We start from the raw sequence: 27,249 nt of genomic DNA, 5'->3' as shown, positions 1-27,249 counted from the left end.
GGCATTATTTTTTACTATTCGCTACCGTGGAATTGTGGATAAATGTTGGGGTCCAGAATACCATCATTGTTTTTTTTGTGCTTGATCGTCATGTGTATTTACTTTATAGCTTTCTCAACCCATCAAAGGGTTTCCTCCTTTCTGAAGTACAGTACTATGGCTGCAATTGGCCTTGTTTGTTGCTCATATTTAAGCCTGGTTTTGGCAAGCTTTTTGATTGCAAACATATTGTAGCTAAGACTGATTCATGTCTATTCCTATCCAATATTGTCACCTCAACTCCACATTCCTGCATATCCCTGATAATGTTTCCAACCCCTTGCTTATGACAAATCTATCTACTGCCTTGAAAATATTCAAAGACGTGGGCGGCACTGAGGACCAGGGTTTGAACCTGGCCCTGGGTCACTGTCTGTACGGAGTTTGCACACACTCCCCGTGTCTGCATGTGTTTCACCCCCACAACCCAAAGATGTGTAGGTTAGGTGGATTGGCCACACTAAATTGCCCCTTAATTGGAAAAAAACTAATTGGGTACTCTAAATTTATTTAAGAAAAGAAAATATTCAAAGACTCTGCTTCCGTCACCTTTTGAGGAAGAAAGTCCCAAAGCTTCACGACCCACTTGAGAGAGAGAAAATTTCTCCTCATCTGTCATAAATGGGTAGCCCTTTTTTTTTTTACAATGATCACTAGTTTTAGATTCTCCCACCAGAGAAAACACACCTTCCGCATCCAGCCTGTCACGACCCCTTGAGATCTTATATATTTCAATCTAGTCACCTCTGAACTCCAGCCTGTCCATCCTTTCCTCGTAAGACAAAGCACCCATTCCATGTATTAGTCTAGTAAACCTTTTTTAAACTGCTTCCACTGCATTTACATCCTTCCGTAAATAAGCAGACCAATATTCTGCACAGTTTTCCAGATGTGGTCCCAGGAGGGAGTTGAAGGGTGGGTTAGTAAATTTGCAGATGATACGAAGATTGGTGGAGTTGTGGATAGTGAGGAGGGCTGTTGTCGGCTGCAAAGAGACATAGATAGGATGCAGAGCTGGGCTGAGAAGTGGCAGATAGAGTATAACCCTGAAAAGTGTGAGGTTGTCCATTTTGGAAGGACAAATATGAATGCGGAATACAGGGTTTACGGTAGAGTTCTTGGCAATGTGGAGGAGCAGAGAGATCTTGGGGTCTATGTTCATACATCTTTGAAAGTTGCCACTCAAGTGGATAGAGCTGTGAAGAAGGCCTATGGTGTGCTAGCGTTCATTAACAGAGGGATTGAATTTAAGAGCCGTGAGGTGATGATGCAGCTGTACAAAACTTTGGTAAGGCCACATTTGGAGTACTGTGTACAGTTCTGGTCGCCTCATTTTAGGAAGGATGTGGAAGCTTTGGAAAAGCTACAAAGGAGATTTACCAGGATGTTGCCTGGAATGGAGAGTAGGTCTTATGAGGAAAGGTTAAGGGTGCTAGGCCTTTTCTCATTAGAACGGAGAAGGATGAGGGGCGACTTGATAGAGGTTTATAAGATGATCAGGGGAATAGATAAGAGTAGACAGTCAGAGACTTTTTCCCCGGGTGGAACAAACCATTACAAGGGGACATAAATTTAAGGTGAATGGTGGAAGATATAGGGGGGATGTCAGAGGTAGGTTCTTTACCCAGAGAGTAGTAGGGGCATGGAATGCACTGCCTGTGGAAGTAGTCGGAAACATTAGGGACCTTCAAGCAGCTATTGGATAGGTACATGGATTATGGTCGAATGATATAGTGTAGATTAATTTGTTCTTAAGGGCAGCACGGTAGCATTGTGGATAGCACAATTGCTTCACAGCTCCAGGGTCCCAGGTTCGATTCCGGCTTGGGTCACTGTCTGTGCGGAGTCTGCACATCCTCCCCGTGTGTGCGTGGGTTTCCTCCGGGTGCTCCGGTTTCCTCCCACAGTCCAAAGATGTGCAGGTTAGGTGGATTGGCCATGATAAATTGCCCTTAGTGTCCAAAATTGCCCTTGGTGTTGGGTGGAGGTGTTGACCTTGGGTAGGGTGCTCTTTCCAAGAGCCGGTGCAGACTCTATGGGCCGAATGGCCTCCTTCTGCACTTTAAATTCTATGATAATCTATGATTAATCTAGGACAAAGGCTCGGCACAACATCGTGGGCCGAAGGGCCTGTTCTGTGCTGTATTTTTCTATGTTCTATATGTTACTTCGTACAAGAACTCCAGTAAATTGGTTAAACATGATTTCCTTCAGCCCAAGCCACGTTGATTCTGCCCTGCTGTAATGTCTTTTAGCTTTTAATATTTTTCCTATGGCAGATCTTAAGCTAACTTTCCAGCATTGTCTCCGTCCTTTTTTGAATAAGGAGTGACATTCGTCATTTTCCAATCTAATTGTACCTTCCCCGAACCTAGTGAACTTTGGAAAATTAAACCAATGTATGAACTATATCACTAGCCTCATCTTTAACACCCCTGCATGAAGTCCATCAGGACCCAGGGACTTATCAGCCTGCAGCTCCAACTATTTTTTATTTTTAAAAAATATTTTTATTGAAATATTTGTAAAATTTTGTAACAAGAACAGATAAAGAACAATGGCGTTAAACACTAACATAGTGCAAAAATAGATATTTCCCCGAACGTCTCTGTCTTCACAGACCACCGAAAATAACAAAAAACAAACAAACACAACACTAACCCCCCCTCCGAAAGCTGCTACTGCTGACATTTTCAATTAAATTTCCCCAAGAAAGTCGACGAACGACTGCCACCTCCGGGAGAACCCTAACATTGATCCTCTTACGTCAAAGTTTATTTTCTCAAGGCTGAGAAACCCAGCCATGTCACTGACCCAGGTCTCTACACTTGGGGGGCTTCGAGTCCCTCCACAATAACAGGATCCATCTCTGGGCTACCAGGGAGGCAAAGGCCAGAACGTCGGCCTCTTTCACTCCCTGAACTCCCCGGTCTTCCGACACTCCAAAGATCGCCACCTCTAGACTCGGCACCACCCGTGTTCCTAGCACCTTGGACATTGCCCTGGCAAACCCCTGCCAGAACTCCTCAAACTTCGGGCATGCCCAAAACATATGGACATGGTTTGCTGGGCTCCCCGCACACCTCGTACATCTGTCTTCCACCCCGAAAAACCTGCTCATCCTCGCCGGCGTCATGTGTGCCCGGTGAACCACTTTAAACTGTACGAGACTGGGCCTGGCACATGATGAGGAGGAATTGACCCTACTTAGGGTTTCCGCCCATAGTCCCGGTTCTAACTCCCCTCCTAACTCCTCCTCCCACTTGCCTTTAAGCTCCTCCACCGTGATATCCTCCGCCTCCAACAGCTCCTGGTAGATATCCGACACCTTCCCCTCCCCCACCCAGATACCGGACACTACTCTGTCTTGTAACTCCCGTGGCGGCAGCAGCGGGAAGGCCACCACCTGCTTCCTCAGGAAGGTTCGCACTTGTAAATGCCTAAAGCCGTTCCCTGGCGGTAATTTAAACTTGCCCTCCACCGCCTGCAGGCTGGGAAAGCTCCCATCTATAAACAGGTCACCCATCCTTCTAATACCCGCCGTCTGCCAGCTCTGGAACCCGCCATCCAGGAACCTGTGGTTATTACATACTGGGGTCCAGACCGACGCTCCCTCCACCCTCTTGTGCCTCCTCCACTGCCCCCAGATCTTCAGTGTCGCCACCACCACCGGACTTGTGGAGTAGCGGGCCGGCAAGAACGGCAGAGGCTCCGCTACCAGCGCTCCCAAACTGGTGCCTTTGCATGATGCCGCCTCCAACCCTTTCCATGTCGACCCCTCCCCCAATACCCACTTCCTGATCATGGCAATGTTGGCCGCCCAGTAGTAGTTACAAAAGTTCGGCAGCGCCAGCCCACCCTCCTCCCGACTGCGTTCCAGCAGCACACTCTTCACTCGCGGGGTCTTGTTGGCCCACACAAATACCAAGATGATCTTATTAACCCGCTTGAAAAAGGCCTTGGGGATGAAGATGGGAAGGCACTGGAATACAAATAAGAACCTGGGAAGGACCATCAATTTCACGGTCTGTACCCTCCCCGCCAGTGACAGCAGGAGCATGTCCCATCTTTTAAAATCCCCTTCTATTTGTTCCACCAGCCGGGTCAGATTAAGCTTATGCAACAAATCCCACTTCCGGGGCCACCTGTATACCCAGGTAACGAAAGCTCTTCCGACCTAAGCCGGTTCGTGCGCACGCTTGCCACAGGCGCCTGGTCAGCTCCAACTATTTGCTCAGTACCACTTCCCTGGTGATTGTAATTTTCCGGAGTTCCTCACTCCCTTCCATTTCCTGATATACAGGTATTTCTGGGATGTTCGTATCCTCTGTAGTGAAGACCAATGCAAAATACCTGTTCAATTCATCTAGCATCTCCTTATTTTACATTATTAATTACCCAGACTCACTTTCTATCGGACCAACTCTCACTTTGTTTACTGTTTTCTTTTTTAAACACCTACAGAAACTTTTACTATCCATCTTTATATTTCTAGCTAGCTTTCGTCTTCTAATTTTTCCCTCCTTATTAATCTTTGCCATTCTTTGCTTATAAAAATATTTTGTCTAATCTTCTGACCTGCCACCCACACTTAATTATATGCTTATTTCTTTAGGTTTTATGATATCTTGAACATTTTTAGTTCATCACGGATGGTGGGTCCTCCCCTTGGAATTTTTATTTCTTGTTGGAATGTATCTATTCTGTGTATTTTGAAATCCCTTTAAATGTCTGCCATTGCGTCTCTATTAACCAACCCCTTAACTTTACTTGCCAGTTCACTTTAGCTAGCTCTGCTTCCATGCCCTCATAATTGTCCTTATTTAAGTTTGGAATACTAGCCTTGGACCCACTCTCTCCCTCAAATGGGACGTAGAATTTAATCATATTATGATTGCTGCTACCTAATGGCACCTTCACCATGAAGTCATCAATTAATCCTACTCCGTTGTAGGGCAGCACTGTGGTGCAGTGGTTAGCACTGCTGCCTACAGCGTTGAGGACCCTGATTCGATCCCAGCTCCGAGTCACTGTCCGTATGGAGTTTGCATATTCTCTCCGTATCTGCGTGGGTATCACCCCCACAATCCAAAGATGTGCAGTTTAGGTGGGAAAAAATTGGGGGGGGAAATAATTGGATACTCTAAAATAAAATAAAAACTGAAAATTTTAAATCCCATCCCATTGCATGCTACCCGTTCTAGTACAACCTGTTATCTGGTTGGCTCCAGAATGAGTTGGTCTAAGAAGCAATACTGAAAACATGCTCTGAACTCCTCATCTGGGCTACTTTGTCAATCTGAAGTTTCTAGTCTATATGTAGATTAAAATCCACCATGGTTATCGCCATACTGTTCTGACAAGCTCCTATTATTTCTTCCTTTGTACATGATCCTACTATGTGGGTACTGTTAGGGGTCCTATACACCACTTCTTGCCTTTATCATTTCTCATCTCTGCTCAAACCGTTTCTACATCCTGCTTTCCTGAGCTTGTGCCATCCCTCTATTGTGCGAATACCAGCATTAATTAGCAGAACCACTCCTCCACCTTTTCCTAGCTTCCTGTCCTTCCTAAATGTCATGCACCCTTCAATATTTAGATCCCAATCTATGTCATCCTGCAGCCATGTCTCTGTAATCTCATCTGATTTTTGAATGCTACGAGCATTCAGATAATGAGGGCGAGATTTTCAGATCACACCCGCCGAGACCAGAAATTACCGCCCAAGGCAATGGACCTTGTAACAGTCTGTCAAATTGTCCATCCCGCCCATGACAATTCCCACAGCGGGTTGGATCGGAAAATTTACCCCAGAGCCTTTAGCTTTATCCTTTTCTTATTTTTGTAACCTCTAGTCTTATCTGCCAATTTACTCATAGGTTTGTACTCTCTATCCCTTCTTGTCATGATCTGTTTTTCATTTCCCATCATAGTATCTTTCTCTCTTACTTTGTCTTTACTCTTTGATTCACCATAGCTTTCCAAATTTGATCCCTTCCCCCACTATTTCATTTAAAATCCCTTCTACTTCCCTAGTTATGTGGCTCGAGAGAACACTGATCCCAGCATGGTTCAGGTGTAAACCATCCCAGAGATACAGCCCCCACTTTTTCCAGTATTGGTGCCAGTACTCTGCAACTCCCCTCTACAACACCAGTCTTTGAGCCTAGCATTCATTTCTCTAATCGTGTTGACTTAAAGATTGTTTATGTGGAAGGCTTTTGCCATTCTGTAGCAGCAGAGTGTTCAAAGTTCACAGATGACACTTATGATGAGTGGTAGAGCAAAAGTGAAGCAGAGGACACTGAAAATTTGCAGAGGGATATAGATAGTTTAAGTGAGTGGGCAAGGGTCTGGCAGATGAAGTACAATGTTGGTAAATGTGAGGTCATCTATTTTGGTAGGAATGACAGAAAATGGACTATTGTTTAAATGGTAAAAGAATTGCAGCATGCTGCTGTGCAGAGGGACCTGGGTCTCATAGAATCTACAGTGCAGAAGGAGGCCATTCGGCCCATCAAGTCTGCACCGGCCCATGGAAAGAGCACCCTACCTAAGCCGACACCTCCACACCCTATCCCAGTAACCCCACCCCTTTTTGGACACCAAGGGCAATTTAGCATGTCGAATCCACCTAACCACATTTTTGGGCTGTGGGAGGAAACCGGAGCATCCGGGGGATGCCCACTCGGACATGGGGCGAACATGCACACTCCGCACAGACAATGACCCAAGGCGGGAATCAAACTTGGGACCTTGGAGTTGTGAAGCAACTGTGCTACCTGTGTCCATGTACATAAATTGCAAAAAAGTTGGTTTGTAGATGCATCAGGTAATTATGAAGGCAGATGGTATTTTGTCCTTCATTGCTAGAGGAATGGAATTTAAAAACAGGGAGGTTATGTTGCAGGTGTATAGGGTTTTGGTCTCCTTACTTGAGAAAGGATGTACTGGCACTGGAGGGTGTGCAGAGGAGATTGACTAGTTTGATTCCGGAGTTGAGAGGATTATCCTATGAGGAGAGACTGAGTAGAATGGGGTTATATTCATTGAACTTTAGAAAAATGAAGGTGGGGTCTATTAGAAGCTTATAAAATTATGCAGGGAATAGATGAGATGGAAGCAGGGAAGTTGTTTCCACTGGCAGGTGAAAGTAGAACTAGGGGACATATCCTCAAAATAAAGTGGAGCAGATTTAGGACTGAGTGGAGGAGGAATGTCTTCACCCAAAGGTTTGTGAATCTGGAATTCCCTGCCCAGTGAAGCAGTTGAGGCTACTTCATTAAATGTTTTTCAAGCAAAGATAGGTAGATATTTGAACAGTAAAGCAATTAAGGGTTATGGTGAGCGGATGGGTAAGTAGAGCTGAATCCACAGAAGGATCAGCCATGATCTTATTGAATGGCAAAGCAGGTTTGAGGGGCCAGATGGCTTACTCTTGCTTCTAGTTCTTATGAATTGGGTATAGATCGGCTGTGATAAATTGGCCATGGGTAGCAAAATTGCATTATGATATCACAATGTGCATACAAAGTATATGGGGTGATGGCATGATGACAGCTGTATGCTTTTACAAGACACAGTTTAGATAGGTGTCTAAACACTTAAGGCTCAAGGAAAAAACAGGACTTCCTTGACAGTCACCCGAGAAAACAGGACGGTTGTAGCTTTATCTGCCCACTGGCTGCAGGAGTCTATGGAGTTTCTGGCCAAATATCATAAAAGCCTTTTTCAGTGTGATTTGAATCTGAATTAAATAAACTAATGTCATAAGAGACAGATCAGCGAGACAAAAGCAAATTATTGCGGATGCTGGAATCTGAAACCAAAGAGAAAATGCTGGAAAATCTCAGGTCTGGCAGCATCTGTAGGGAGAGAAAAGAGCTAACATTTTGAGTCCAGATGACCCAAAGCTGGGCTTTCACAAAGGGTCATCTGGACTTGAAACATTAGCTCTTTTCTGTCCCTGCAGATGCTGCCAGACCTGCTGAGATTTTCCAGCATTTTCTCATAGATTTGTTAGAAGCGGATTGCTATCTGAATTCATGACGAATATTTCTGTGGAGATGCTCAAATTTTGCAGTCTATTCCCTGATGTGTACTTTTTTAACTTAAAAGCTTAATATTACATTTGATAGTATATGTTTTTAAATTTAGAAATATTTATTCCAAATATTTGGGTGATTTGTTGCTGTTTGAAATAAACAGTCAAATTGCCACAATCTATTGTGCGGGGTATTTGATCTACAAAATGAAGTTGTTTTACATTCACGTTTAGCTGAATATTTTTTTGCAGCTTCTCAAGTGTACTTTGAGACATTAATTTGTGTATAATACTCATGTTAACTACAGGTCACTAAGGTGAAATTACTTTGTACTGTTGGGGTGGAAATATTCACACGCAGACCTTTTGAATGAGTAAAAAAGCAGTTTTTATGTCAGAGCTCTGGGAGAAAGACCTTGGACTCCGCAGTCTTTGTCAGTGCACTTTCTCGCTTGAGCTAAGGTTCACATTGGGTTCATGTACAGATTCAAAGGGCGCAGTTAACTCGTACTTACATTTACATACAGCCATGCAACCTTTATTCACGTCACAATTCATTATACATGCAGTCAATCAATTTTCTTAATATCCCAGTTTGGGCCAAATATGGTTAAAGTGGGTTGGTGTCTTATCAGCCTCTAACTTCATGCAGAAGTCACTCAAAACTAACAAAGTTATGTCTCCTGCCTACATCTGGAGACCTTGAGCTATTGAGGATACATTGTGCTCGTTGTCCTGTGGAGATGTTATTAGTGGCTGTTAAAATACTCCCTAGAAATATCCACGTCTGGGTCCCATTCATTGAGGTTGTTTATACAGTTTGTAACTTAACCCAGCTAATGATTATTCAGGAATGTGGCTAGTTCAGCTAACAGCCATTTTGTGTTCTTTCTGATATTAGTAATTCTTAGGTTACAACATCACAAGCATTGTGTATATACTATCTATTCCTACAAATTGCAAATTGCCTCTTATACAGACATACAAGCCAATGATTACCTTTTGTTTAAAACCCTTCTTTCTAAATCTGACTTCAATTACAAAGAGCTACTGTCTCAGCAGAAGGCACAGAAAGTAGGGTCAAACATAATTTTGCAACATAGTTCATTATCCGGTATACATTGTAAAACACAACATTTTCCCACAAAAGTATACTTGTCACCAAAAATGTTGTAAAAGTTAGTCTTGAGGTTTAATCGTTTTTTTAAAAGAATGTAGTTTGCCTACTGAGGAATCCAAAATAATAGATCTGTGTTGTACAAAACATGCAAGTTTCTCTTCCTACTAGCATCTGCCCCCACACACGTGCACCCACACTTTTAAAATGAAAACAGCTGGTAATTATTTGATTTTCTTTTCTCCAAATTGAGATAGTTGCTTATAATTACCTTGACTATGTTCCATGCCTCAATTATGATTATGGTAGTACAAAAATCTAAGTGTAGAGCCTGTGAATCAGAAATAATCTTGACATCTCCCTCTAAACCCTAACCAATGTGAGGGAAACGAATCATAGCTTATAAATATTCTCAATTTTAAAGCATTGTGAAGTGAAAAAGAAAGCTGAAGGAAAACCATACAATATAAAATACCAGTTGTGACCCACCTTCAAATAGAATAGTGAAGGATCCATTTTATGTCAAGCTGTTATATGGGGACAGTTCTTCCAGTGTCCATTACTGAAACCCACGGACATAATATTTAAACATGTAATATTTTAAATTATATCCAGCCCACAGATGTCATCCTTCTTATCCCAAAATACATATACAATATGTTTAATCTAGTTACAAATTTATAGGTGGCATTTGGTAGCAGAATCTGCAGTACTTCCTCAGAGGTTTCCATATAATGATGTAATTGCACAGTAATAGTGCTAGTTACAAATTGTTAGATAAATACAGTAGGGAAATGAAAAGTTTTTTCCTAAAATTAAGTAATAAAAGGTCACTTCAAATATTTTTATGTAAAATCCAAATTGAACCTAAAGGGTATTTCAAAGTTTTCAGATGAAGCAAAGCTTTTGTAAATTTGATGAACAATAGAGGACTTCAGAGATAGACTGGTGAAATGGCCAGATTACATTTAATGTAAAGAACTCTGAAATGATGCATTTTGGAAGAAAGAATGAGGAGAGACAATATAAATCAAATGGTACAATTTTCAGAAGTTACTAGAATAGAAAAATCTGAGGGTTTGCATCTCAAATCTTTGAAGGTGGCATGAAAGATATTTTTTTTAATTGAAATGGGCTCCTGAGCTTTATAAATAGAAGCATACAGTTTGAAAGAAAGCTCAATACTTGACACCATCTTTTACGAAGGATTTCCAGATCTTGTAAAGGGTGCAGAGAGGAATAATTTTAACAATAAAGTAATTTTTCACAAACTGGAGAGTTGGTCACCAGAGGTCACAGATTTACGGCAAATGCCAAAAGAACCAGAGGGAAGATGAGAGAAAAAAATACTTAGTTATGATCAGGAATGCATCGCCTCAAAGGGCAGTGAAAACCGATTCAATGGCAATTGTGAAAGGTAATTGGTTAGGTATATTTTTTAAAAGTAAAGATTTCCAGGGCTGTCTCCCACAAGCTTAATCTGGTAGAATTCATATTGGAAAGATAGTTGGAAGGAAGATGTAAAGTGGGATTGGAGGTGAGGTGAGCTGTCAGTCTTTGCTCAATTGGAGCATTCTAACCTCTACCAGATTGGTTTAATAGCCCTTCAAGGACATGAATGCACAATCTAGGCTAACTTTCCAGTGTATCCTGAGGGAGGACTGTTTTGTCAAAGGTGCCATCTTTTGGTTTAAATGTTAAAGCAAGGCACCATCTGCCCCCTCAGATGGCAAAAAAACTCAACACTCGTTTAAAAGAAATGAAGTGGGTTTCCTTGTGTGCAGGCCAATTGTTATCCCAAATCCAATCCCTCAGTCTCATGGTTTATCTCATTACATGTGTGTGAATTAGTTGCTACACTTATTTACATTACAACGGTGAATTTACTCTTTGAAAGAAGTAGTTTGTTGGCTGTGAGGTACTTTCAGATGTCCGGCGGTTGTGAATCTCGCTGTTCATGGGGTAATTTTCTGAGTTTTTATTCATAACTGCCATTGACTTCCATATCATGTACTAAAAGATATGATGGGAGGAGTGTCAAATTATTTAAATATAAATGTTTTTTTTAGGTATAATTCTTAAACAATTTTCATTTTTATTTTAGCTGGAAGAATATCTGAAAGAAATCTGGTGCATGTATCAAAGGAAAGCCTCTGTTATATTTGTGGTCCACCTCCAATGATCGAGGCTATTTCTCAACAGCTAGAAAAACTTGGTGTTCCAAAAGAAAGGATCATTTTTGAAAAATGGTGGTAGTTCGAGCCTAAAAAGGCAATTTCCCCCAACATTATTCTCGTGGTCGAGTATTCAAAGCCATTTTAAATTTACTTTGGCATTGGATATTGTTCTCTGATGGTTGATCAGAACTACTAAAGCGCTGGCCAATACTGAAGTTGGAGTATGAAATCAGTATCATTGGATATGATGCTTTTCCTGCAGCAAATAATGCCCCAAAGAGAGCCTTAAATTACTTCTGTGAAATATTGAAAATCTTAAAATATTCAATAGTAAAAGTTGGTATCTAATTTCCATTTCTCTCCTATAATTTGCATTCTTTGTAATGTATAATTTTATTTATGTATTGTTTTGACAAGTATTAAATCTGAAGCTACCATTACATTACTTTCATATCAATGCAAAATCATTTATATTAATTTAAATGCAATGGAACAATCCAGGAATCGGACTCCAATCTAACTCCCCCAGATGCACTGAACTCAAGAAATGCAAGATAATTTCCAATAATTAGTCTGATGCCAATCAGCTTATACATAATCAGGGATGACTCCAGCTCCATGCAAAACCACAGAATGACCAGGAGGTCTTGGGATGGAAACTTTTGGTGTAGTGAAGAAGAAGTGTAACCGGTTTGAGTTACTTTAACATTTAGAATCAGCCATCAGAGAGTATAACTTGGAGCCTGTGGAACTCCAGTCTGCCACCTGCACATTGAACTGTATTGATACTGGTTTCAGCCAGTTGGCTGAATGGCATGGGCCGATTTTAAATGAGGAAAGTTTCGGTGAGAAATTCATCCTGGCAAATTATTCCCCTGCTTGCTTAAAAACAAACGGAACTGCAGTAGTGTCTGTGATCATGTTTCTACTTGAGAGATGAATGAATCTGGACTACAAGTTCATAAGAGGATTAGAAACTCACATTGACTTTAACAGATTTTGAAAGTGACGTTCTACAGACAATTTCAACTTTGAAAATGAGAAAGGAATGAACACTAGTTGATGTGATTCCTATTTGTAATATTCTGCATACAGTACAATGTTTTTTGAAGTTAACATTTTTAGCTTTTTGATTAAGCATAGTGATGTAATTAAGTACGTCCAGTTATTTATTTGGAATATATTTTAATTTTATTCAAATCTCCAAGATTTATTTAAGCAAGCTTCATTTTACTCAATGCAATATAACACTCTACATTGGACCTCTGTTTACAAACTGAATATCATCAGAGGCCAAGTGAAATCTGTAGTAGTTTACATACATTTGGTAGTTGTGCCTGCTGTGTACTAGAACGTGATCAGTAATGATTAACATAAAAATGATATGACCCTCTCTCCCCCTTCTCCCTTCTAGCTCAGAGGCTTTTGTCCCAATGCTGACTGATTTGATTCATTCTGCTAAATTATGTTTGCCCACATAACTTTGAAATAGAAGTTTGGTGTCTTCCTTTAACAGATCATGCATGGTTCTGCCAGACCTGCCAATTTGATGACTTGGTCCAAAGAATTTGTACAATTTTAACACCTCATTCTCATTCCTTCAGTCCTTTATTTACATAAAGCATGATGAATGGCTCAGAGTTCCTAGTCTGCCTTTGGTTTGATTTTATTGCCTTTGAATTTGTATTTTTTGTTTCCAACTAGATCAACTGTTGCTGAATCATGTAGCTGCTTTCTCTGCAGTCTTATCAGTTCAAAGCTCCTAAAACAAGATTTAATGACATTTAACTGATCAATGCAGAACCACTATTAGTTCAACCTGTAAGCATATTTGAAATTAATTTGGACTGTTTATTTATGACTTTATTACCACTGCTCTTTTTACTTGGTGTTTGATGGTGGTTTTGATCAGGTGAAGAATTAAATTTGATTAATTTTCTCATTGATGCCTGGCAAAAACCAAGATGAAAGAATAAATGGCCTGTTCAGAAATTCTAAACCATTTGAAGTCTAACCAGATCAACGGTTTTCCACATTTATCTATTTATCTTTTTTCTCATCAAATTGCACACAATAAATAGAGCAATGCTATCTTATATGGCTTCATTCTGTTAATTGGGGATCTGAATTATCACTGGTTGTTTAATATAATGAACCACACCAGACGATACTTAACACAGTTGACCCCCAAAGCCCAAACAATTGTCTTCCAAGATGTTTAATATGAAAGCGATAGCTAATTGTCACAGATTTGTATTTTAAATTGCATCATAATTCACTGACTATATACAAGTGACTCGTGCATTTGAAAATTTCAATAATTATGGAAACATAATTATCTTGCATTCAAGCATAGATAGACCAATATATGTTGACTATAACTTACTAGCCAATTAAATATTAGATCTGGTATTTTTTCATTTCTTTAGGTGGGGTTGTATGTGCATTTCAGAAGTCATTTTCCTTTGAATTTGGTTCATAGAATTTAATTGATAAATAGAAATTTTCTTTTACCTTTTACAGAACTGTTAAAAATAGTATATCATGTGCAAATGTGAATGCCTCATGTATGCTGCAATAAACTATTTGGACTCTTTTTCTTAGTCTCATTTGTTGCACTCTACATACAGGACATAAAGCTCATAAGAAGGAAAATCCTGTGCATCTACTTCTATTAAGAGTAAATACAGACAGATGATATTCTTATCAGGCTCCTCAAATGCAATTCTCAAATCTTCAGTTCCTCCCACAATTTACATCATTCAGTGTCAACTTCGTTTTTAGAAAATATTTAACTGAAGTTCTTTTGAATGTGGAATAGTAGGTTTTATTTTGAACTTTCTACCTAACTGAAAATTATAGCAGTATTAGTGCTGAAGGTCATTCACAGCTTTGTGGCTAAGGACCATGGGCTGGATTCTCCGAAAATGGGGCTATATCGCCACGCCGGCGTAAAAACGCTGGCGTTTTACTCTCCAATTTCGTGCAAAAAATAATAGCTATTCACTTACCTTGAAGGGGCTGGCAGGGTTCTGGAGTGCTTCACACAGCTTTTGCTGCGCGAACGGTCCCCCGCACTTCCGGCTGCACCGAATGCCATGGCGGACTTGGACCGCAGAACAACACTGACAATGTAGGCTCCCCTGATCGGCCACGTGCCGCTGCATCGGACCGGCCCAATCGCTGCCCCGGCCGCCCAAAAAGCACCCCCCCCCCCTCTACCCCGGTGCTCGATCCCCCCGCCCCCACCATGACGGCCGCGGACTGAGTCCACAGCGAGGTTCATGACCGGCCATATGTGGTTAGAACTACTCCGCCGGGAACCCGGCCTGCTGGTAGCGGAGAATCGCTGGGCGGGCCTCTGGCAATGGCCCCCCAGCCGAGCAGCGTAAATCGCGGACGCTCGGACATTCAGGGCCCGGAGAATCGCCTGAGCGGTGCCGGACCCGATTCCATCGTAAACATTGATTCTCTCTTCTCTCCCACCGCGCCAAACACGATTTTGCCGCAGGGCTGCGGAGAATTCAGCCCCATGTGTTTGACACCTTGCCCTAAGATTCAAATGAGATTGTATTAAATGCCTGCTATTTCATCTTAAAAGGAAACAATTTACAGGAATTTTCACAACTTGGTTTTTAAATGGCAATGAATATAGATTACTGATTCTGGAATTTAAGGATGAGAGAAAGTAATTATGTGGGTTTTGTGTTATCCCTGCCTTTGTGTTTGACTTTTGACCGTATGTAGAGTAGCTAGCTTCTGTATTTTTTTAAAACTTTAAAAAATATCACAAGTAGCAATTAAATCGCACACCCAATCATTGGAAAAACAGTTTGATATCAAGCTGTTACTAATGCGTTGGTCATCATTTAATACATATGCAAATCCAAAGTAAAAGTTGTACCCACATTACAAATCTCAACATGACTTTAAAAATAAAGATTCATGCATTCTAGAACAGAAAAGGACTTTTCCAACTTTAACATCCTCATTTGTTGATGTGGAAGGAAAGTTCACATTTGATGAGCAGCTGAGAGCCCTCTTAATCTGCTTAGTTTAAATAAACCTCATTGATCACAATCTATTACACCAATGCATTATATTTGTTGCACCTCCTATTATGCTTATGTAAGTTCTTTATTCTAGAGGTATTGGCAGGGATTTTCCTCTCTTGGGCTGTTTGGAGGACAAAAATCTCACTTAGAGACCCAAAGCATGTTTTAAGTCGGCGAGAAGTCACGTCGCAATTGCTGGGGATGAACATCCCAAAAATAAATTTTAAAATAAAACTTAATAGAGTCTGGAGTTGATACTGAGGATTCACTGGGCTTACTCATTCCTGATTGTTTTCTACTACTTACATCTCTAATTGGAAAAGTCATTGGGCTGGTAATGGCAGAATCTAGGACATTGTAAGGCATGATACAATGAGTATGATTATCAGGCTGTTGCCAACCAGTCTATGAGATAGTTCTCCCCACATATTAATAAGAAGAACTATGTAGGGACAACTGAGCATGTATGCCATTGCTGTTTCCAGTGCTTGGGATCGATGTCGGGTAGCTAGTACAATCTGAACTTTTCTGAATTAGTTTGATACAACTGAGTAGCTTGCTAGGCCTTTCAAAGTGCAGTGTTGTTTCTAGAGTCACAGGTAGGTCAGATTGGAGAAGGATGGCATATTTCCTTTCTTGAGGAAAATTAATGAACCAGATGGGTTTTTACGACAGTTGCATCATGATAATTGCTAGTGCTTTTTTCAAGATTTATTAATTGGATTTATATCCCACCAATTGCCATGGGGGGGGATTTGAACTAATTTCTCCAGAGCATTATCTGATCTCTGGATTGCTGGTCCAGTAATATCATTATGTCACTATCAACTGTGAAAATATATCTTTGTGGATGAGAAGTGCAGATTGTATTGAGATTGGTTGTAATGCCCATGTGTGGTTGAATAATCTACCGACACTTTGAGTTGAGGTTTGTATGTGAATAACAGCCACTTGGGGTAAGTTAAAGAGAGCAGTTGATGAACTTTGTGCGGAGGTGTACCTGGGTGAAATGGTCTTGTATCTTTAGTTAATTCTTAATTGCTGATATTATGGGTGGTGCAGTGGTTAGCACTGCTGCCTCACGACACCGAGGACCCAGGTTCGATCCTGGCTCCAGGTCACTATTCATGCAGAGTTTGCACACACTCCCCGTGACTACATGGGTCTCAGTCCCACAACCCAAAGATGTGCAGGGTAGGTGAATTGGACGTGCTAAATTGTCCCTTAATTGGAAAAAAATGAATTGGGCACTCTAAATTTTTTTTGAAAGTTAATTGCTGATATTCCAAGCGTTAATTTACTTCAACATTTTTTAATGGGATGTGGGGATCGCTGACTAGACCAGCATTTATTGTCCATCCCCAGTTACCCTTGGGAAGGTGGTGGTGAGCAACCTTCTTGAGGTGCAAGTATAACCACAGTGCTGTTAGGGAGGGAGTTCCAGGATTTTACCCCAGGAACTGAAATATTTTCATAATATGATGGTGAATGACTTGGAGGGGAACCTAGAGGTGGTGCTGTTCCTATGTATCTGCTGCTCTTGTCCTTTTCAATGGTAGTAGTTGTGAGTTTAGAAGGTGCTGCATCAGGTGCCTTGGTGAGTTACTGCAGTGCACCTTATAGATGGTACACACTGCTGCCACTGCATCGGTGGTGGAGGGTTTGAATGTTTGTGGAAGGGGGAGCAATCAAGTGGGCTGCTTTGTCCTGAATGGTGTCAAGCTTCTTGAGTGTTGTTGGAGCTGCTCTCATCCATGCAAGTGGAGAGTATTCCATTACACTCCTGACTTGTGCCTAGACAGGCTTCGGGGAATCAGGACATGAGTTACTTGCTGCATGATTCCTAGTCTTTGACCTGCCACAGTATTTATCTGGCTAATCCAGTTTTGTTTCTGTCAGTGGTAGCCCCAAGGATGTCGATAGTGGGGAATCAGTGATGCTAATGCCATTGAATGTCAAGGAGCAACGGTTAGATTCTCTCTTGTTGGATGTGGTCATTGCCTGGCACTTGTGTGGCGTGAATCATAGATTATCATAGAATGTACAGTGCAGAAGGAGGCCATTCGGCCCATCGAGTCTGCACCGGCTCTTGGAAAGAGCACCCTACCCAAGGTCAACACTTCCACCCTATCCCCATAACCCAGTAACCCCACCCAACACTAAGGGCAATTTTGGACACTAAGGGCAATTTATCATGGCCAATCCACCTAACCTGCACATCTTTAGACTGGGAGGAAACCGGAGCACCCGGAGGAAACCCACGCACACACGGGGAGGATGTGCAGACTCCGCACAGACAGTGACCCAGCGGGGAATCGAACCTGGGACCCTGGAGCTGTGAAGCAATTGTGCTATCCACAATGCTACCGTGCTGCCCTATTACTTGCCACTTGTCAGTCCAAGCCTGGATATTTTCCAGGTCTTGCTGCATTTTGACATGAATTGCTTTACCATCTGAGGAGTTGAGAATGATCCTGAACATTGTGCAGTCATCAGCAAACATCCCCACTTCTGACCTTACGATGGAAGGAAGTCATTGATGAAGTAGCTGAAGATGGTTGGGCCTAGGTCACTACCCTGAGAAACTCCTGCAGTGATGTCCTGGAGCTGAGATGGTTGACCTCCAACCACCACAACCATCTTCCTTTGTGCCAGGTATGACCCCAACCAATGGAGGGTTTTACCCCTGATTCCCAGAGGTTTGCTAGTGCTCCGTGATGCCACACTCGGTTAAATGCTGCCTTGATGTCAAGTGTTGAGTAACTACTTAATTTGCAGTAACATTTGCAACTCCTTTACCAACGAGAAGGATATGACACCAGGGACACCAAATTACTGCCCAAGTCATACACCATTCTGCCTGCAAACTATATCATTCCAAATTGTTGCACACCCCTTAAACAATTACAAATCTGTAAAAACTCCAGTAACTGATACCACGCCAGACAATTACATCTGTTCTGGGGTTGTTTCTGAGGTAAAACAAGCCACTTGCTTTTCAAGACAGGTTTTCTTCACTTGCTTAAGAGTTCAATAGCTATTCTTGCTGTTGGCTGAGGTCCTAAAAACAGCTCTTCTATATAGGTTTAATCTCCTTAAATACAGTGTTTTCCTTTTATCTGACCCAAGGCAGGTTAGATAAAGATAAACTATTTCCACTGGTTGGATGTTCTAAAACTAGGGAACATAGTCTTAGAAATCAGGGCCAGACCATTCAGGAGAGATGTTAGGAAGCACTTCTTCACACAAAGGGTGCTAGAGGTTCAGAACTCTTTCCCACAAACAGTAGTTGAAGCTAGAACAGTTGATAATTTTAAAATTGAGATCGATTTTTTGTTAAGCACAGATATTAAGGGATATGGGCCAAAGGCAGGTATATCGAGTTAGGTCATAGATTAGCCATGATCTCATTAAATGGTGGAACAGGCAGGAGGGGCTGAATGGCTTACTCCTGTTCCTAATGGCTTACTCCTGTTCCTATGACTTTCATTTTCCAACCTTTTCCTGCTATTCCCTACTTATTTCTAACTCGTATACAATTACGTTACAAAGTGCATGCATGAACGTGAAGATGTACCCCAAAGCTACATCAAAATAAAGTCCACATCAGTCTTTTCCACAATAATAAATGATAATTTTATTAGTGTCACAAGTAGGCCTGTTCGGGTACACAGAGGGAGAATTCAGAATATCCAATTAACCTAACAGCACGTCTTTTGGGACTTGTGGGAGAAAACCCATGCAGACACAGAGAACGTGCAGACTTCGCACAGACAAGCGGGAATCGAACTGGGACCCTGGAGCTGTGAAGCAACCATGCTAACCACTGTGCTACCATGCTGCCCAGATTCAAATGGCCAATCTTCCCATTTTAAATCCTTGATAATGCATCTGCAATTTATGTTTTCTTTTCCTTAATTTTTAAGTTAATCGGTTGTAGTAATAAACTCCATAAAAACAGTCTGACAATCCTATCTCGAATAATTTCCAAAACTCTCAATGGATTGTGGTCTATATAGATCATTGTCTCCAATGAATTATTGGCAACCTAAACTTCAAAATGTTGCAATGCCAAAACCAAACTGAACGGGTGGAATTCTAAGTTTGTGAGACTGTTCTCCCACCGCAGCTAAATTGCATCTGATTTGCACTCATGCTGGGAGTGCAGATCAGAAAGCGATTCCCAATCCTTAGCCATGCAAATTCATGGATTGCGAGAGATTCCCTAGGGAATCTCCCAACGGGGCGCCATTTTGAGTGGACAGCCCATAGTGAAACACTCCCAGCCCCGCTGTGCAATGCAGCCCCCACCCCTGGATTTCCTGGGTTTTAATGACCCATTTGCTGCATCCCGCTGGTGGGGTGTGAATCTTGATCCTATGCCAGTGAGGGATCAGAGCATCGGAAAAGGCGATCCCATTTTCTATCCAACGCTGGATTCTCCGCCTCATTGGTAGCTCCGCTACCGGTGGCGCGAGGCGGAGAATTCAGCCCAACATTTCCCACTCTACAGTAGGATATTTCTGTTGAAGAATAAATGACGTTGAAAAATATCCCACAGGCTTTTCAATGCCTGCATCGTTGTCTTGTAATAGCACAACACCACTTGCAACAAAAGCCAGTTTAAACTGTTTGGCATAACCCAGTGTTGCTAAAACTGATACTGTTGTCAACACCAGCATTATGATTTCTGAATGCATTTTGGCACTCCAGTTAAACTTATTCTTTTGTAAGAGTTCAGTTAATGGAGCAACTGAACTGCTAAAGTTTGGTACAAATTCCATGTAAAACCTACTCATGCCCCGAAATCATAGAACATTCCTCTTTGTTGCAGGCTATGGGAACTCTATAATTTCTTTTATTTTTGCATCTCCTGAGCCATCTGACCATGTCTGACAGTACACCTAAATATCTGACTTGTGCGAACTTCCTTTTTGCCAAGTTCACTACAAGATGAACTTCTTTCAAGAAATTCAATAGTTTGCTTAGATGCTGTAGGTGCTCATCCAAACTCTGACTGAGTACCGTCAAATCATCAAAGTATACTGAACAATGACTCAGTCAATTAATAATCCTATTTGGTTCTGGAAAGTTATGGGTTCATTTTTCATTCCAAGCAGCATGATTTTGAACTGATGATGTCCATTTAGTGTTACAAAGGTAGAAATCCCTTTCACCCTTTTTGATAAATGTCTTTTAGCAAGTCAATTTTTGTAATGAACCTTGACTGTCCCACTTTTACAATACAGTCCATCAACCATCAAATATGGTACAAGTTCATTTTGGTTATTGTATTCAATCCGCACCCACACCTCCTTTGAATCTTCATACCATCTTAGCACCTTTTCAGTGTTTGCTGCCGAATAATAATACAAATAATTTGGTAGTGCTGTTGATCCTTTTGCAGAATTGTTTTTCGGATCCTTGCTACTTTTCCAGCCCAAATTCATGTCGAATCAGACTCTTTATTCCAAGGAAAAAAGGATTTAGGTAAAAATAGCGGCAAGCACTGAGATAGAAATTGAAAATGAGGCAGGACATTCATTTTTACCGATTAGATTCTGTGAGCCAAGGACAGGGAGATTGTTCCATCTTTTCAAATCCACTTTAACCTTATTTAGCAGACTTGTGAAATTAAGTTTTTGCTGGAGATCCCGATCACGGGCTACCTGAATCCCTAAGTATCGAAATGGGAACTTGTCAGACAAAATGGCAACACGCTTACGTTCCATGACAGGGAAACATTCACTTTTTTTCCAATTGATTCTGTATCCTGAGAAAGTCCCAAATCGTTGTGTCATGATATCATCTACTGTGTGTAGTGATCTCTGTATGTGCATGTACAAAGGGATTAATGTGTAATCAGTAGCACCAAATAATCGCTAGATGGCCGGACCATCAGGGGTTTAAAAAGCAACCACATTGTGTGTGTGTCTCTCTCTTTTGGATGTACTGTGACCAGGACAGGAGTATCAGATTAGCTCAGCTGATTAGTGTAGTTACGCATAGTTACTGTAGATAGATCTTGTTAACCTTATCACTAGTATCAATGTTAAAGTAAAGAACTCACACAATTATTGTTATAGTTACTCAATAAACCTTTTGTTACTACTGGACGAGTTTGAGTCTTCTTCATCGAGATTCAGAAGACCTCATCAGTAACCAAGGTTTGAGTAACACATATTACACTCCGTAGTATATCAAAACACACAGAGAAGTATAATAAAAGATAATACAGGAGCGTAATAAAAGACTGGGGTTAGGGCCTGTTATATATAAAAGAAGATCATCAGCATAGAGGGATAGTTTATGTTCTGTTCCCCCCTTATTATCCCTTTCCATCTACTTGACGATTTCAAAGCAATGGCCAACAGTTCAATTGCTAATGCAAATAAGAGGGGGGAAATAAGGCACCCTTGTCTCATTCCCCTTTGTAACTGAAAATATTTAAAATTTGTATAGTTTGTGTGAACGCTAGCCTTAGGTGCCTGATATAGTAAACAAGCGACTATAAATTTAGGGCCTATTCCAAACTGTTCCAATACTGCAAATAAATATCTCCATTCTATCCTATCAAAGGCTTTTTCAGCATCTAATGCCATAATAATCTCCTGTTCTTTTCCTTCTGATGGGGAAAATATCACATTTAATAGTCGTCTCACATTAGATAAAGTTTCTACCTTTTACAAAAGCTGTTTAGTGTTCCTTAATGATTGGATTGGATTTGTTTATTCTGTGGGAGACACCTCTCTTATGTACCTGTGCCAGGATCTTGGCATCTTCATTTAATAATGGTATCGGGCAATTTAACCCGCATTCTAACAGATCTTTTTCTTTCTTTAATATAAATGGGATTGATGCTTGCATCATTGTTTCTGGAACCCCACCACCTGGAGATTTCCTCCCAAGTCACTCACGACCCTGTCTTGGAAATATGCCCTTCACTGTCACTGGAGCAACATGCTGGAACTCCCTCCCTCACAACCCAGTGGATGTACCTACACCTCAAGGAATGCAGCGATTCAAGAAGGCAACTCACCACCACCTTCTGAAGGGCAACTAGGTGTAGCTGGCCTAACCACGATGCCCATAAATTAATTTAAAAAAAGATATTTTTACAACTGAATCTTAAAACAATTCCATTGTAGTGGAATTAATCTATCAGCATATTTTTAATAAAATTCTACTGGAAATCCATCTGGCCCCGGTGCTTTCCCAGTCTGCATCTGCCCTTTGCTGTTTTTTTACTTCCTTAATTCCAAACGGTATCTCCATCCTGTTTTGATCTTCCTCCTTTACCGTAGGAAAAACCAATTTCTCTAGAAAATTATGCATATCTGATTCCTCTTCCAATGGTTCTGATCCATAAAACCTCTTATTAAAAGCTTCAAATGCTCCATTGATTTTGTCCAGAGTTGAGACTTAAACTACCTTCAGATTCTTGAATCTGGATTATCTTGAGAGGCAGCTTGTTGCCTTAGTTGACCTGATAAACGGCAGTTAGCCTTCTCCCCATATTCTTGTATCATCCCTTTAGAGCGTCGTAACTGCTGTGTTGCTTCATCAGTAGAAAGTAAATTAAATTGCATTTGTAGCTTTTTTCTAATAGCCAAAATCTCTGTGATTGGATTTCTTGTTTATCATAGAATTTGCATAGAATTTACAGTGCAGAAGGAGGCCATTCGGCCCATCGAGTCTGCACCGGCTCTTGGAAAGAGCACCCTACCCAAGGTCAACACCTCCACCCTATCCCCACAACTCAGTAACCCCACCCAACACTAAGGGCAATTTTGGACACTGAGGTCAATTTATCATGGCCAATCCACCTACCCTGCGCATCTTTGGACTGTGGGAGGAAACCGGAGCACCCGGAGGAAACCCACGCACACACGGGGAGGATGTACAGACTCCGCACAGGCAGTGACCCAAGCCGGAATCGAGCCTGGGACCCTGGAGCTGTGAAGCAATTGTGCTATCCACAATGCTACCGTGCTGCCATCCAACTCCAGAATTTCATCCATTAAATGCCGAAGGTTCTCTCTTATCTCTATGTCTCTCTGAGCCTTAAATGAAATTGCTTCCCCTCTCATCATTGCCTTTAAAGCTACCCATAGTACTGACGGTGATACTTCACCATTTTTATTCAACTCGATGTATTCATCAATCACTCAGGTCATTTTTACACTAAACCTTGGGTCAGCTAATAATTCCACATCTAAAGTCCAAGCTGGTCTTTGAGCTGGACCTATCTCAAATACTACATCTACCAGGTGTGGAGCATAGTCTGATAAAGGAGCAGCGTTCCGAAAGCTAGTGACATTGAAACAAACCTGTTGGACTTTAACCTGGTGTTGTAAGACTTCGTACTGTGCTCACCCCAGTCCAACGCCGGCACCTCCACATCATGATATTACTGTAGCAGAGTATTCAGCATTTTTCACTCCTGATAACAAAGTTCTCCCAAATACAAAAAAGTCTATGCGTGAATACACATTATGTGAGAGAAAAAGGAGAATTCCTTACTCTCAGGGTGCAGATATCACCATGGATCTGTTCCCCTCATCTCTTCCAGAAATGCTGTAGCAACCTTAGCTGTTTTTGAAAGAACCAGTGATTTTGGATTGGATCGATCTAATTTTGGGCTTAGAACACAATTCATATGTGACCACCTAAAATGGCATCCGTAAGGGACACTGGGAAAAGTGGCCAAGTTCAAGGACAAGCAGGCTGCAGCTCTGAATAAACAAAAGCTGTAGCCCAGACTTTGCAAGGTAACACAGGAAAAAGGCCATTTCAAGACCATCCCAGAAACAATAGAACTGTCCTGTCAATCACACGTGTTTACCAGACACAGCGGCACCTAAACTCCTTACTTTGAAGGGCCTACCTGCCCCCAACACTTGCAGGCATAGCCACTGAGTGCCCACCCCAAAATCAATGTGGCAGCCCTTGATTGGACTTGATCGATCAGGGTGATCGAGCACTGATCAATTGATTGGCAATGACCCAGAGACCGCCCACCAAAGGGCATGAAATCCAAGAAGGTTAAAAGGTGCTGCACCATCTTAGAATCTCTCTCTGCAGCAGCAACCAACAACGGTGACCCTTCACCGGCCAAAGAAGAAGACCATCCATGACACCAGCAGAAGGAAGACCAGAGCCAAAGGCAATGAAGACCAACAACCAACCATCGAGGACTGCGGGTTACAGATAAAGGCTTTATCTACCCGCTTCTTGCCAGTCACTTGAAGTTAAGTTGAGGTCTTGTGCGTACTAACTTTGTAGTTTAACTTATGTTGTATGTGTATGTGATTGATTAACAGTAACAATTGTGTGATAGTGAATAAATATTGAATCATTGTATGAAACAGACTTGTAGTGATTTGTCCACCATATACGGGTTAAGACACACTGTGGTTTAGTACAATACATATTTCCTCCTCAAATCTGTATCAGGTATCATAGCAAATATCTTCATAAATTCTACGTCATCCCAATTTGGAGCATAAACGCTCACTAAAACTATCAACTTCCCTTCTAATGTTCCTGTAACTATGATATATCTACCCCTCCCCCCACCCCCCGGTCTATTATCACCTTATCCTTATGGAACGGAACCTTTTTATTAATAAGTATTGCCAGTTCTAAGGCCCTGCTATCAGGGCCTGAGTGAAATATCTGATTATTCCAACTCTTCTGAAGTCTAATTTAGTAAGAAGTCTCACAACACCAGGTTAAAGTCCAACAGGTTTATTTGAAATCACAAGCTTTCAGAGTGCTGCTCCTTCATCAGGTGAAGCGGAGGCAGGTTCATAAACACAGCATATATAGGCAGAAACACAATTGAAGTCTCCACATGAAGTCTAGTTTGGTTTCTTGCCTGTGGGTGGGTCTCCTGCAATAGCACCACATTGGCTCTTGAACCTTTCAGGTGAGAGAAAATGCTCGAACGTTTAATTGGGCCTCCCAAACCTCCCACATTCCACGTAACTAATCAAATTGGTGATTTTTCACCTCTCCTCCTTAAATCAGCCATTTGTATCATGAGGGCACATCCTTTTTGTCCACCAAATTTCTGAAATTAGAGTATATCTTAAAAGTTTCATTATTCAGAATAGTTTCTTGATCACCGTCATTGTCAGCAGTTTATCCTTCAATCTCTTCTGTCCCTTTATCCCCAAAATCTCCCATCTATTTCCTATTGAACTATTACCTCTCACCCCATTCCCTTACCATTCAAACCTTGCAGGCTACATGAAACCAGATTGTACTGGTTCCATTCCCTTCCCCTTAAAATATCCCCTAAATGTGGGGGGGGGGCAGGATGGTGGCACAGTGGTTAGCACTGCTGCCTCACTGTGCCAGGGACCAGATTCAATTCTAGCTTCAGGTGACTGTATGGAGTCTGCACGTTCTCCCCGTGTCTGCGTGGGTTTCCTCCGGGTGCTCAAGTTTCCTCCCACAGTCCAAAGATGTGCAGGTTAGGTGGATTGGCTATACTAAATTGCCCCTTAGTGTCCAAAAGGTTAGGGGGGATTACGGGGATGGGGTGGGGCACGGACCTCGATAGGGTGCTCTTCCCAAGGATGGTGCAGACTTGATGGGCTGAATGGCCTCCTTCTGCACTGTAGGGCTTCTGTGATTCTATGTGATTGATTCTTATTCTGAAATGGTGAGCAAGTGTTCAGTTGTTAAGAAAATGGCTCACCATTGCCTTCTCATAGGCAATTGGGGTGGGTAATAAATTCTGGCTGACCAGTAACATCAACATCCTGTTAATTAATAATGAGTCTATGAAAGGCAAAAAAAAATGTTCTTTTTGCAGGTGCTGATGCTCTACTTTCAGCACGATCTCGGTGAGATTCTCTGGTCCTCCAGGCACGTGTTTCTCGGTGGCACGCCACTCACGAGAGGCGGGATTCTATCTTCCCACCGCTTCTCAATGGGATTTCCCATTTTAACCACCCAACGCTGCCGGGAGACCCGTGGGCGGGGGTTCGCTTCCAGCGGGAAAAGTAAATCGTAACGCCCGGAGAATTTCAGCCTCTGTCTTTGGTGCAGGTAGCTACACTTTGGTCTTCATTTGTTTCCTCTGGCTAATCAGCCGGGTTGACATATCCCTGAGGAACAAATTAGGTGCTTCTGATACTAATCTTAAAAAAAGTTGTACAACTGTTTGCCTATAAATACAAAGTCTTTACTTTCAATTAGTGTTTAGAGATGCAGATTTTGTTGAGTACTGTCCTGCCAAAGCAAAGCTATTCATTGTGCACAGGCAAATATTTAGCTACCGTCAATGAAAGCTCTGCTCAGTTGAAGTCAGTCAAAATCATGCAACAGTGAAGTTAATGATAGTGATTACCATGAAGAATAAATACAAGTAAACACAAATGCTTTATTTTAATTACAAGAAAAGTAATAGAGCTTGTCTGGCACCAACTCATTTCGATTAATTGCTGTCAGCATTGTAGCATAGTGCAATGGACTAATGCAGAATAACCAAGGTTTACAGCAATAATTATGCTGTCAGCTGGGCTATTGAACGAAAGGCGAGAGAGAATCAGCAGGTGCACTAACTTAAACCCATCTTCATAAATCTCATAATAACCGGTTTTTAGGTGCTAATTAGACTGAAAACTGGCGGAGCAATAGAAAGCGGACAGCAAAGCTTCCTGGTGATTCAGTGTTTCAATCCAACAAACAGCTAAAACCAGAAAAAAAAGAGTTTGATTACCAGTTTCTATTGAGGTTTCGAGGGGGACACTACAATTGGGCCGCAAGTGATGGCAAGGTCAGGGTTAGCTGGGCTGATTA

At 41.6% G+C, this 27,249-nt stretch overlaps 1 protein-coding gene across 1 annotated transcript in view; it reads left to right on the top strand.

The window, feature by feature from the left end:
- Positions 1 to 13,976, top strand: part of oxnad1 (oxidoreductase NAD-binding domain containing 1) — a 72,719-nt gene extending 58,743 nt beyond the window's left edge. Inside the window, exon 7 of the mRNA XM_072508758.1 lies at positions 11,308 to 13,976. Within this exon, the coding sequence (XP_072364859.1) occupies positions 11,308 to 11,459 (152 nt within the window). The 3' untranslated portion in view covers positions 11,460 to 13,976. The remainder of the gene's footprint in view (positions 1 to 11,307) is intronic.
- Positions 13,977 to 27,249: the final 13,273 nt, after the last annotated feature.

The sequence above is a fragment of the Scyliorhinus torazame genome, chromosome 6 (assembly GCF_047496885.1).
Source record: "Scyliorhinus torazame isolate Kashiwa2021f chromosome 6, sScyTor2.1, whole genome shotgun sequence".
Classification (NCBI taxonomy): domain Eukaryota; kingdom Metazoa; phylum Chordata; class Chondrichthyes; order Carcharhiniformes; family Scyliorhinidae; genus Scyliorhinus; species Scyliorhinus torazame.
Note: the sequence above shows the minus strand (reverse complement) of the source record. Positions and strands in the feature narration are given on the sequence as shown.